A 13,796-nucleotide genomic window follows, 5' to 3' on the forward strand; every position below is an offset into this window, starting at 1 on the left:
GAATTCCATCGCGAGTCTCTCACAAGCTTGGACAAATACTTTGATGATGCTGCATTAGCAATGGTGCACAAGCACAATTAGAAAAACAACTCTACACGTTCGTCAAAAACTGCCTTAAAAGAACAAAAATATACATAAATAATCTGCGACATTTGAGGAATTGGCCCTTCGTCGTTGCAAACACACAATTTACTAAAGTCTCTCCCATCTGCCATCTTTCTGTCGAGCAATGTCTCTTGCTTGAGGTCATTTACTCTTCTTAATTGTCAATATGTTAATATGTTGTCCATGATTTGTGTTTTCTCCCTGATCCATGCGTTATTTTTTCTGTCTCTCAGTATCATTCCAAGCATACATGTCTTCATGCTGGCATTTATTGCCATCATTATTATGTTATTTGCACCATCAATTTTACGCAATGGGAATTTTGAAGTGGTAACTCAATGGAAGCTGAGATAACAGATAACATATGAACACATCTTCACTGCCAGCTATTCTCTGATATACCAGGGTTGAACATCAGTGAAATAAGCCCATGCTTATTATTGCAGTCACCTCAAGAAAGCTCAGCTCCCGAAGGCTAGCACCCACGCTCAAATCTCTTAAGGGCATCCGCAGGTGATTAATCTTATTGAATAACATCCTTCTCTCATAACCCTTGCATGCTGTGACTGTGTAGGATGAAGTACACTCGCAGGACACACCAATTCCTTAAAGAGAAAAGTCACCAAACGAACCTTAAAAAGTCACTAGATGTACTTAAGTAGAACTTATAAAGTAATTTTGAACAATGTTCCTAGACCATTTATTCCATATTACACGTAGTAAACTAATGCGTAAACCCTAATACACACCAGGAATCAATCGCCCTCAAATCTGCAATAAATGTGATCATCCCAGAAGGTGTTTAATTTTGTCGCAAGTCACTTTGACGAAAATTCATTGCTAGCCATCGCAAAAACCTGGCTAAAGTTGGCAGCACCACTCTCAGGAAGGCATCCAGTTGCCTCGACTCGTTATAGTATTCTTGTGCCGTGTGCCCACTGTCTTCCAGCCGTGTCATCTCGTTGCATTTTCAGTGTAAGTGGTTGAGTTCCCCTCCGGCACGCTTGCAGACCCAGATCATTAAGGAATGGCTGTGTCCCGCACGCTTCAGGTCACCCGATGTTCAGCCTCATTAAGTAGCTGTGGGGCTTGTCAGTTTTCTATTCCCCGCGCGAAGGCACCTGCGGATATCTCTAGTGAAGTGTTTTAAGCAGAGAGTGGGTTTGGGCAAATTAGGCGTGTATGTTACATATGTGTGAAAGCTGACTGATTTTATTCATCAATAATGCTGTTCTCAAAATAAAATGTACACTTTTATTTTACTCGTGATAAAGTTGTTTAATGTTCTTTTAAGAAAATCGCTTTTGAATATTGAATGATATATAGTGTCTGCGCAGCATAATGTAGTCTTATAATTTAAAACAATCGTGAACATATCTAACAAGACAAAACAAAATAGTATTTATCCAGGAAAGTGTCAATAAGTTCCATGACTTTTTTCAGGATTGTCCTACCAAATTTTCGCAGTAGGAGACAATGATTGCAATGAATCATCATTTTTTGTCATTTGTGGGTACAATAATTAGGCGTATACTGCATCTAAACTGGATCCAAAGAGTGACCAACGTAGAAGTAAAAAAAAGGTTGCACAGAGAAGAAGACCTTATGCAGGCAGTGACGAGAAGTAAATTGGCACTATTTGGACACATATAGAGAATGGACAACAACAGGAGCATTTAAAGTGTGTTGTTTGGAAAAATGGAAGGAACCAGAAGAGAGGAAGACCCCTTCGGAGAATGGCTTAACGACATCATAAGATATTGTTGCCAGAAAATTGTGCACTGCTTGAGCATATTGGCACAAGAGAGAGGAAAGTGGAAACAAATGACGAAATGTGTATTGGATACCTACGGGCTATCTGCCCAAGGATCGTGATGATGATGATGAATAACACTGTAAAGTACCGTATATGTGTGCATGCCAAACATTTACTGATTCTAAATTACGTTTCACATTCTCTGAGTAAACGATAGTCTGCCATTTGTTAATTGATGTATTTGTTCATTCTTTGCCAATACGGAAAAACAAGAAGTATAATAGGCTGGGTAGGCTGTCAGCAACGCGCCAGAGTTGTCCAGGCTGAATAAACCAAGCTTAGGTCGTGGTGTATTATTTAATTCTCAAAGCTACAGAACGAAACAAGAAATAACAATGTTGTATAAAATATATTTTAATATGCAGATGCATTTTAAGCCTAAATTGCTTATGTTTTAATTTGTATCATTTCACACCAATGTTATCCTGATCATACTATTGGTGTCATGTCATAAGAGGTATTCCTTTGCATCTCTCAACAGAGCAGTGTAATTATTTGGGTTAGAGAACGTCCCACAGAAGAGAATATTACAGAACTACCTCAGATTATTTAAGTGACCTATGGTCCACAAAGTATTGCAGCATTTTCCTACCCGCTGGAATTTAGCCTAATTAAGTTCAGAGCCAAATTTAGCGTGAGAGTGTGTTTTAGTGCAATTATTGGTGACGAGGCTGAGATCACCATCTCAGCTACACTTGAGAACCTGGTTGAAAGCACGGGCAACTGTCTGGACTTAAACCTCGGATCTCAGCCGTGCCAGATGAGCCCTGCGATTTTTGAACCACCTGGCCACCTCTAAACACTAATTGTATAACGTTACATACATAATGTGTTGGGAATATGCAAGGTGATCTGTATATACTGTGGTGCAACGGCCTCGGAGCAACTCTGCAAGTGCTAGGCTCTTCTCGCAAAATATTCCCCCAGGTAGTGTGTATTTGCGCCGCGAATACAAGTTAGCACAGAGCATCGGTGTGGTGTCTGTGATTTGTGTGTGGAGCGACTGCGTGCGAAAACGCGCTGCGAGAGTGGATGCGGAGCCGCGGCACGAGCGCTCGGTGGGTTAATCGCTCGCGGGTGTTGGCGCTAGCGTGCCGCGCTGTCCGCTGCGTTAGCCGTGGCGTCCGCTGGTGTGTGGGTTAACTCCGTGTGGCTTCGGGCCAGCAGCACGAGTATCTCCCTCGGAGAGGGCGCTAGCGTGGGGGGCCCGATCACTCGGTCGGCGGGGGCCCGGCTCGAGCCGACCAACGCGGTGGTGGAGGAGGGAGCCGAAGGGGCGGACGTCGTTGTCCCACCTGCCTAGCCAGGACGGTGTGGTGGACGTCGGCCCCCGCAAATACCGCACTAAAATGTTACGGGAAATTATAGAGAAAACATTTTATTTCAAAGCCTCTACACGTCTGGTACCAATTTCAATGCACGTTGGATATTTTAACACTCCTCTATTGAGAATAATTAAATATGTTATTTATTTCAGCAGGAAGGGCCTAATGAGTTTTATGGACATTGGTTGCAGATACCCACAGCAAGTATCGGTACGAGCTTCACATGTAACAGGAATAGGGAACTGTATGAAAATTAAGAATACCTTTTCTGGCAATAAAACAGGTGTTAAGATGTTCAAACACCAAATATATATTTTGTAAGGAATTAAGTCTGTATTAACCACACGTACTTGTGGTGAATATGCAAAAAAACATGCTGTGATTATAATATATGCATTGTCTTTGAAACTAATTGGCCTACACCACAGAAAGCCTTCTTTGTGGCCTAATCTCACCAGTGTCAGACCAGAGAATGCCAAAAGGCGAAAAAAAGGTCCCATGATATAAATATAACTGGTCTAAAACGTAAAATAAAAAAAAAGCATTTTTAAAATTTAGTTAGTGGAAATGTAGTCCATCAGCCTATTGGCTTTCCAGACAAATATTATCAAGCAGCATTTGTTGAATCAAGGTTTCATCCTTATTCCATGTTCATTATTCCATATGTTCACATAGAGTAATATTTATAATAATATTATAATCCAGCAGCATTATTTTAACACGCCTGACTGGTCATGAAAACCAGAAATATCGAAATTCGAAACCAGTCCATAGTTTCCTTGCGAAATAAAATGCTGCTTGATAATATTTGGTGTGAAAAGGCAATAGGGCTGATGGACTGAAACTGCGTTTTTTATGTTTCTGTATGGATGTAGAAAGATACATACTGTAATGTATATTGAAAGCTATTTCACTCTTGCTTGCCAAAGATCAGCAGAGTGAATGCTGATTTGAATAAGGGATCTCTCTACTTACTAACGAGTTAGGTTCCAGAGGTCTGTTCATAAGGCCAACTTCACTCCTATCGATTCCAAACATGTTATACGGCATGTACACTAAACACGGGAAATAATCTTCTGTAGAAGTAGATGCCACCGGTTCTTCATGTTCTGCAGATGTAGATGTCACCACCGGCATCTACTTGAACTTACAACTCTCGGTCCGAACAGGCAACTGGACCTACGGACAGGTTTATTCGTATCTCTGAAAGTTCGTAAGTCGAATGCATACCGAAGTCAACCCATACGGGTTACCCGTATTCTTGTACAGGGAAAATTAACTTTCAGGTCCCAAACGGCGTATACAGCCGTTTTAATACGGGCAAACATTTATTTTTTGTCTGTTTGTTTGTGTTTCTCCCTTGTGATGGCGACTTTGCAGGATGAACGTTGAGATTTATAAGGGGTACGGGGTGACCAATAAGCTCTGAATTGGTCTGTGATAAGGTAGGTAGCACTGACACGAGAGAAATAAAAACACGCTGGCAATGACTATGCTACTAAGGGGCGTGTCAAAACGCCCAATGCATTTGAGTGCCGAGCTGTGATTGGCCCGATAGCAGGGCGAGGCCGCGCCTCCTCATGAATATGCTAATCACAAGCGTGCGTACTGTCCACGTGCGCGCAGCTCTGGGTCGATATTCCGCTCACACGCGCACAAAAAAGGTACCGCGGTTTAAAAATATATATAAATAAGCGTCGCTTAAATCGTCGGTTATTGTAATTCGTGAATTGCGAGTGATACGAGAATGATTCGCGATACGAAAGAGCAAGTGTCGCGTGTCGCAGTTTGCGCTTCAGCGCATCTGCGACAAATGTACGTGACTCGCCACTGTACGTACAGTGGCGAGTCCAATGTAATTTTAATTAACCGCGTCGTACAATAACAGGGCGCTAATAATGATTAACTGCGTTGCCGACAATAATACTAATCGTGGTAGTTCTGTATTGTGGCTGTGAACGGCTTCAGTGTCGTGTTTGTGCTGTGCTGGGGTGTTGTATTTTCGATCTTGCATTTGGAATTGCAAAAAAAATGTATGAGGAAATGTAATGTTTAGTTAAAACTGTCTTATATATTCATCTAATAACTTTAATTGACGAATGGTCTTAAAATGTTATCAGTAATATAGACCCCGTCTAATATTTGGCTTAGAATTCTACGCAAAACGTCATCTTTTTTTTGCTGCTATTATCAGCATAAGACTGTATACGGGGGGAGCATTGAAGTACAGGTCAACATTGCTGGTTGCAGTTGTGCCCTTCGCTTCTACCCCGGGTAGCCCCGCATCTTATAACAATAGTACCCCTTGGTGCCTCATGTTTATGTCTCCGAGTGTGACACTCAACTCTGCTCGGCTTCTGGGAACCTCTACGTAGTGGTTTGATCATTTAAAGCAGTAACGTGCACAGAGCCGTTTGTCAATCCACTGCAGGATGAGGGTTCTGTGGGTTGTGTGACCACACTTCACGCTGGACTAAAGCAAACGCTTCATAGAATTGGATTCTGGATGTTTGCATAAAACACATTTTTCACCCTTTCGGTGTGCCATTTAAAGTTACGCAAGTGAAGATGAATTTTCATTTGAGATATTTTATAAACCCAAACCTTGAACCTACATGATATTTGCCAACGACTCAAAACTCGAAAGCACCAAACCATATTTCATTTTCCCGTAATGCAGCATCAATATATATAAAAAACAATTGATCAACCCCAAACAATGTGGAAATAATGTTTCTCAGGTTGAACTAATACCAGCAACCGGTCACCACACTTGTACCCCCTGCATTTGTAACACCGCCACGTGCTGACCTGTTTTCACAGTTGCCTGTCCTTTGTGAAAGGTTTCACCAGATGTTGTTTGGCTGACTGGTTGTTTTTATGATGCACTTTAGACTGCCCTTTCAAACTTGTCAAAAACTTCAGCGATTCCTTTCGATGGTTCCATTACTTTGTTCTTTCCTTGAGCTAAACCCATTTTCTTATTCTTGTTGGGCCATGCTTTTGCATGGACTCCCTAAATGTGTAATTGTCTACTATTTATGTTTGATATATACCTTCATCAACTTGTTGCCCGTATACATATTTTGTTTTTCGTTAATTGAATGTTCATGTAAACATAAATATGGTCCACACTCCACTGGAAATGTTTTGGATTTTTTTACCATGCATTTTTGTTACAATTTTGCTCTGAATATCACGTCGTTAAAGAAGAATTTTTTTTTTTTTAAATCTCACAGACCAGCGTGCCTCACTGAAGCAATTTTTCTCAAGACTTATTCCAAAAAGAATTGCAGGTGGCACCATTAGCCTCACAATTGGGGGTGCCCATTTAGGGTGAGCATGGCCCTGTATGCCAAATTAAGTGGAAAATCAAATGTAAGATGGTATTCTGTGTGCAGTCATTGGTGACCGTGCTGAGACCATCAACTCACTACACCCGAGAACCCAGTTTAATCGTAGACAACTGTCAAGATTCCAACCCAAGATCTCGGCAGTGCCCACTCAACGCTTTGACCTCTGAGCCACTTCGGCGCACCCCCTTGTTTTTTTTCTATTAAAATAAAAATTTAAACATTGCATTGCCTTGCCCCCTGTCCAGTTCCACAGATGGAGGCAGGCTCTCTCCTGGAGGAGCACTTGCAGGTGCGTGTGCGGGATGCTCTCAGGAGGGACGGGGTGAAGCTGTGGCTTGAGCCTTACACTGACAGTGGAGGAGCTGGTGCTGCCTTGGAGGTAATTGCACTGCACTGCTCCATACACCTCAGTTCTGGTGTACATTGCATTTCACTCAAGGTCTGCAAATGTCTCGGGTTGCATTCCTCGACACTGATATTCTTAATACAGCAAGAGGTCATATTTTTTCGAATCCTTGAGAATTATTATTAAGTACGGACCATGGAAAGCCATATATTTGTTTACATCTTACGGATACTTTGTCAGTAGATTACTGGATGAGGGCTTCTACATGGCGTGAATATCATAGTGGCTATTTGACCACACTTATCTACACTAGTCCGTGCGGATTGGTGAAGGTCTGGAGCATAGATGTGGGAGCATAAAGCTACATTACAACAAATACAAGGGCTATTTGGCTGCACTGCCCTCTGTTGACAATGTAGACCATATACTTTTTACATGTTCTGTTTTTTGGTATTTACGTGCTGTGTAGTGCTCTGCTCCATTAATAACTGATACACTCCTCTGCATGTGTGTGGCCCTTGTTGTGTGTATTTGTGTTGGGCAGGAGCTGGGAGCACGGTACAGCTCTGAGCTGAGTGCGGAGCTGTCAATGGTGCTGGGAAGCCTGGAGACGCTGCGCTTGCATGCCCTGCGGAGGCTCCATGAGCAGGCTGCCTTCAAGCAGTCCGGCGTCGCCACTATCCGATACCGCATGGCCAGACCTGGGGTTAATAACGCGCACATTGCAGCACAGGGAAAAGAGCAGATCGGAAAAACGTGGCACAGAGCAAAGTGTAGGGCAAGGACATCATTGCAAAATGCCCAGTGTTTATTGAATATGGATTATTTTTCTCTCAGTGTAGAGCTACAACCACCGTAACTGAACACGAAGTAAAATGTCAAGATTTAATCGACGTGCGGAGATGGCCGATGCGTTTAATTATTTACATTGCTCACTTACTGTCATATTGCATAATACAAGGCATCAGCAGCGGTGATGGTATGAAAGTCATGGAGTTAAAAATAACTGAATGCGTACGGTAAGGCTAAGAATAAACTACTCGTGAGACTATTTGTTGGGACATCATCATTGCAACCGTGATCTATGGACTGGTGGATAAAGGCCTCAAGGCCTAACTTGTCAGTCTTGCAATGCCACAATTCATCTTGCTTTTGCACATGATTTAGTCTCATCACTCCATCTTTGTAATGTCCCTCTTGAATACGTATCTCCTTCGGCTGTCATCCCTTCACCATTGTCATCCATAAGCCATCATGTCTTCTAGTGATGTATCGTTCCAAATGTTCTTAATAGCCAATATGATGTCTCTGATTTGCATTCATTGTCTCGTTGATTATGTTTTCCTCTATCTGCCACGCAGTGTAATTTCTAGGATGCATAATTTTTTTGTGTTTTGAATATTTCCATTGTACTTATCATCTTACATGTTTCTTATCCATATGTCACAGCAGGTAATGTGCACTGATTTAAAATGTGTGTTTTTGGGCAAATGGGCATACTGCTTTTCATCGTCAAATACAATTTTCCAAAAGCACTCCTATTCGCCTTTATTTGCCTTTTTGCCATCACTCCTCTCAGTCTTCATAATAAAGGTTTTTGGGTTAGATTTTGGGTTAGATCGCGATCTAACCCAAAAACCTTTATTATGAATAATATTGGTCGCGAAAGCCTACGTGTTAAACTGACTCCTCTCAGTCTGCTTTCAATTATTTCCAAAGATATACATAATTTCATTATTTTCCAGTAGTTTTCCTCCAACTATTTTGTTCAGGTAACTGGTCATTAGTCTGAGGGACTCTGATAAATAGACACAATATGTGTGTTACATTGCTCATCATAGTAGATGTTGTGCCAGTCATAAAAATGGTAGCATATATATTGTCTAACAAATGATAACCACATTCCTGCTCCAGTTGAAATATATCTTTAATTGACATTCTACAGTATCATGAGAACAGATGGTGACGATGAGAATGAAGATGGCATGCTGTGGTTTGTTTACTAGGGTGGCCGACTTGAGACGGGGTCACTCGAAACGAGGCTCGACATCACAGGCCAGCAGCTCAAGGCAACGTGAGCTTTTGCAGCACTGCGCTCGGTCACTTCACGTGCACTTTTGAGCTGTGAAATGCAGAAGGCAATGCAGTCACAGTTCAGGATACATCACACTTGGTCATTCCCTTTATGATTTTTTTTATCATCAATGAGCGTTATATGTCACATTTGCAATTCTAATTATGCTTGGTAAAAATGATTAAACCATTAACATTGAATTTTTGTATATTCTCCCATCACATCTTGACCTCGCATACAGAATAGGCCAGCTGTGCGATATCCCTTCTGTCAACCTGAAGCTTATATCCGCTGGCCGCATCATAGAAGATGGTAAGAGAGAATAACGAATACACATACTCAGATTGTGTTGGTCATTCATGTGCAAAAACAACTCATGAGTGAATTGGGCAACAAGGTCATTGTATATGTGGTATGATTAATGGATGTGTAAAACTGGACCAAGGTGGGGTTATTTAGGTCCATGACGATTGGCAGTCGGTAACAATTCTGCATTTAAGGCATAGGAAGGTATAATGCCATGCTATTTAGTGACATCGCTGTGCAGTGGCTATAGTTGCAGTATGTGTGCTGTGTACGTGTGGTATGTGTGGTTGCAGGCCGGAGTCTGCAGGAGCAAGGTGTTCGCCCTGCCGCCCAGATCATGGTTGTGCCTTTAATGCTGACGGAGCGCCAGGCTCATGAGAACGAGGAGCAGCAGCTGAGGCTGGCACGAACACGGCAGGGTGCACAGCTTCTGGCCGACATAGGTACTGTTGCCATAGACTGGGCACTTTTAAGACTCGTTGCAGTGCGTTTTCATAACAATGTGTGTGGATATACCGTGTCCTAATATAATGGGGGTGTTTCGTGGACCCCTGAAAATTGTAATTTTGGTTAATAATCGCGTTCCCGAAACTTAAAAATGTAACTACATGGAAAGCAACATTGAATTATTGTTCGCTGCATCTCCACGCAGCTCATGAATGCCATGCACCAGGTAGTCCAGGTTTTCATACTCCCACTAAACAGTAAATTCCATAGCATTGGATTGCGTGTTTAAAAAATTGGCTTGCGATATTTTTCAATGGTTTCAGTGGTGCTTTGTTATATAAATTCACTATAAATAACAATACAAACTATTACCAGGCTCAGGTTTTGTCTTCATGGAAATAACAGGACCTTGTTAATAAAATAGGTTTGCCAGATCACTTCACCCCTAAATTAACCCAGTATTTCAAAAACAAAGACATATCCCCCGCATAGTCTTAACATACTGTTGGGCAAGTGCTGTTAGCAGCACCTATGAAGGCTGGCACAATACACGAGGGGGTGGGTGGGCCAGCACCACGCCCGACCGCCTTTGTCTCCCCACTGGAGATGTTTGTACACTGCACTAGGTATTAATTTGAGGCTGAATCGTCCTAGGGGGGAGGTCCAGCACCGGTTCAGATCATCGTCACTGGTGTTGGTATACATGAGCGGGAAACAAACCCGGGTTGCTGGGTTCGTAGCCCAGCGCACTAACCGCTTTGCCACCGTTCCCCACCCAGTATTTCAAAGATACACTTGTAATCCACGAACCACTGTCAGACTAGGAAAGCAGTCCTACGGCCACAGTTGGGGATGGCCTGATTTGACCTTTGGGTGATAACAGAAATTCCACACATTTCCTTAATTTGCAATCCATTTAAATGAATAAATGGCTCAAGGGGAGTGGCAATTAAACGTCGGTTGGGCATGCACTCGGAAAGTCAAAGCGTGCTGTAGATTATTCAGTGAGCTTTGACAGCTTAACATTTTAATGTAAATTGTGACCCCATTTGGTAAAGAGGCTGCTATTTCCTAATATAGTTCCAAAGTGTATGTAGGTTTGTATGCTGTTATTACAATATATTCAGTATTTGTGTAAAGTAAAAAAAAACGTAAATTTTTGTAAGATTTTACAACCAACTTATCCATTTGGCAATAATGCACTCTTTTACTTATCTTCCAATTGTAAAAAGACAATAAGTGGATTTCATTACTTATTGAATTTTAATTAAGGTAATTCAGATTGTAAGCAGCAGTGTTTTCAGTGGTGACTCATGCTCGCCCACATTCCTTACAAAATTAATCGCGCGACATGAACTAGCACACTTAATTACCTATAATCAGACCATACATGGATCAGAATGTGACCTTGTTCACTGTAATGTGATTCCATTAACACCACGTCCTGAACCATGTTATATCTGCTGTGCGCGTGTGCATGCATGCTCAGATGATGACATGGAAGCTCCAGCCAACACACCATATCTGCAGATTGCTGATCAAAAGGGGAACCCCATTCAAATCCCCCAGCAAGAGAAAAAGGTAAAGTCATCACTCAGAGAAGGGTCTTAGAGTTGCTGCTGAGCTTCATCTTGCATCTGCAAATAATCATGTATTGTGAGTGTGATTGGTGCATTATCATCAGTTGTGTGTGAGTATATGAGAGTGGTGGTGTAATTGTCACAATAATGTGCTACAATCCTGGTAAACCAGGTTTAATTCCTGGAATGAAAAGAGATAACATGTGGTATCTGAACTTGGTCTGCCTTTCCCCACAAAGCTGACTTCACTTAAAAATCAGTAGCTGATACGATGGGGTTCAACATACATTTTTTATGACGTAACACAATTATTTGCTATTATCTGGTTTTAATAGATGCTCTATAACAGTACTTGTCCCAGTAGTTTGTAATATCCCAGTACATGATATATCCAAGAACACTTCAATGGATCTTACAAGTTTCTGTCAAACGGGTCCTTGCATTCGGAATATTTTGCCAATTCTATTCATGCTAAATCATGTTTTTTGTTTTGCTTGATTTTATTTGGGTAAATGATCGTGATCCGCATGGAATATTAATGGTTATTTTATATCGTCGTGGTTGTATGGGTGCTGTGGCTGTGTGCAGGCTCTCATGCTGGCCATGTCGCTGCACGAGAAGGGCCGTGCAATGCTGAAGCGGGGGGAGCATTCATCCGCCCTGCTGCTCCTGCTGGACGCCGACCGGGAGTTCAAGTGCGATTGTCCGCCACCCACAGACATGCAAGCAGACATAGATCATTCCCTCTTATGTAGCTTCATTAGATCGTGGGAAACCTTGGCACCTTGCTCCATTAAAACCGCACCACCGATTAGCACGGTTGGCTACGTAGGGTATGAAAGAAGTTCAGCATACATATGTACAATCCTAGTGACACGTCTGTGTTTTTTTTGTTATTGTCCAACTCTCTGTGGCAACTCGATGTTAACAAAATGAGCGAATGCAGATTATCAACTGCAGATGCAGGCCACGTGCAGTATTGTTACCTCCTTGTACTGTGTCAGTTGTAATAACAAGTGCTTGCTTATAGCACTTGGCCAGGCAGTGTTAAAAAACAGGCTGAAAAAACGAAGCGTTGTTGTTTCTCAGGCAGTGCCGCTCGGAGCTGCTGTCGGCCGTAGACAACTTTGCGGTGCTGTGCCTGGACGTGGTGTGGGCCTACCTTCGCCTGCAGAGCCTCGACGCGCTGCCCGATGCCCACGACCGCCTGGTGTCGGCGCAAGCCACGCTCAACAAGTGCTACGGGGTCAACCTGGAGAGGCTCTACTCCCTTAAGGCATGTGGCCGTGACATGCCACTACACAGCACAACATGTATAAACAAAAAACGAATGTGAAAAAGGGCCGTCAGTTTCAAACGGCGCCTCCTATATCTTTTTCATTATCAGGCAGTGTTTTTTACGAATGCGTTTAGTTTTTTTGTTTTTTTTTGTCCTTGTGTACCACTACCAATGCATTATCATGTTGAGGTAGGTGGCTGCGGTGGTTCAGCAATTGGAGCGCTGAGCTTCTTACACTGCTGAGATTCTGAGGTTGCATTGTGGTAGCCATGCGTGGCTACACTAAGTTCTCATATGAAGAGAGCTGATGGTCTGAGCCTGGTCAATAATGACTGCACGAAATAAACCATCAAATCAAATTGGGCTAAAATTCGAGCTTTTAGAATTTAAAAAAGTCGGTTGGCTGCCATGTGATGATCTTTTTTTCATAGTGGGGCAAGTGTACAACCTAATGGGTGGATAATAATTTAGTCTAAGAAGTAGTTTTTTGATAAGTGCTTCCATAGGTCATTCTCTAACACAAGATGTATGCACTGCTCTGCAAGAGTTGCAAATGGATTCTTGGTATCGTAACAATGCCGATAAAACAATTGAAATAAAATATAGATAAGCACAAATATAGGTATTTTAAGAATGCATCGTGTGTGTCCATGAACAGGGGAGCAGCGGGCGTGAGCAGGCACTCTTCCTTCGTCTGTACCTGCTGCAGGGCATCGTGTGGTATCATCAGGGTAATTCTGAGCAGGCAATACATCATCTCAGCCAGGTGAGATGTGCAGGTATGCACGCAGCCACAATTTCTCCCTCTAGATCACATATGTTCGTCTTCCCATTGTGAAGCTACCTGTAAGCAGGACCACTTCCATATTTGCAGCTTGCACACATATGTCTTGGAGTTTCATGAAGTGGTCAGATTTCATCAGAAAATGTATAGTAGCAGTGGTCAAACCGCAGTCCGTGAGCCACGTGCAGTTCCTGGGCAGTTCAAATGTGGCTCTCTGAAGACACAGCTCATATTTTACTTTTCAATATAACTTTATTGGAAACAGGAAAAATCTACGGAAGTGAGAGCAGCCTTGGGCCACTCGCCCCTGCCAGCAGAGCCCGGACGCGAGTACTCCCGGGGCCTTTCCGCAGGTCTCTTTATTCAAAACTCCACAGC

General features: G+C 42.5%; 1 protein-coding gene across 2 annotated transcripts in view; it reads left to right on the forward strand.

Annotated features, from left to right (window-relative positions):
- The window catches only part of NUB1 (negative regulator of ubiquitin like proteins 1), a 38,423-nt gene that overhangs the window by 13,607 nt on the left and 11,020 nt on the right, over nucleotides 1-13,796 (forward strand). Inside the window, exons 1-10 of one of the 2 annotated variants that reach the window (XM_032956824.2) lie at nucleotides 4,805-4,910; nucleotides 6,848-6,981; nucleotides 7,493-7,654; nucleotides 8,955-9,022; nucleotides 9,264-9,334; nucleotides 9,622-9,771; nucleotides 11,265-11,356; nucleotides 11,944-12,050; nucleotides 12,445-12,631; nucleotides 13,293-13,400. In XM_032956824.2, coding sequence (XP_032812715.1) covers nucleotides 6,856-6,981; nucleotides 7,493-7,654; nucleotides 8,955-9,022; nucleotides 9,264-9,334; nucleotides 9,622-9,771; nucleotides 11,265-11,356; nucleotides 11,944-12,050; nucleotides 12,445-12,631; nucleotides 13,293-13,400 — 1,071 coding nt within the window. In that variant the 5' untranslated portion in view covers nucleotides 4,805-4,910; nucleotides 6,848-6,855. Of the gene's footprint in view, nucleotides 1-4,804; nucleotides 4,911-6,847; nucleotides 6,982-7,492; nucleotides 7,655-8,954; nucleotides 9,023-9,263; nucleotides 9,335-9,621; nucleotides 9,772-11,264; nucleotides 11,357-11,943; nucleotides 12,051-12,444; nucleotides 12,632-13,292; nucleotides 13,401-13,796 lie in introns of those variants that run through there. The other variant, XM_032956826.2, reaches the window with a different exon arrangement.

The sequence above is a fragment of the Petromyzon marinus genome, chromosome 19 (assembly GCF_048934315.1).
Source record: "Petromyzon marinus isolate PM22_M1 ecotype Great Lakes invasive population chromosome 19, UKy_Petmar_22M1.pri1.0, whole genome shotgun sequence".
In the NCBI taxonomy this organism is placed as follows: domain Eukaryota; kingdom Metazoa; phylum Chordata; class Hyperoartia; order Petromyzontiformes; family Petromyzontidae; genus Petromyzon; species Petromyzon marinus.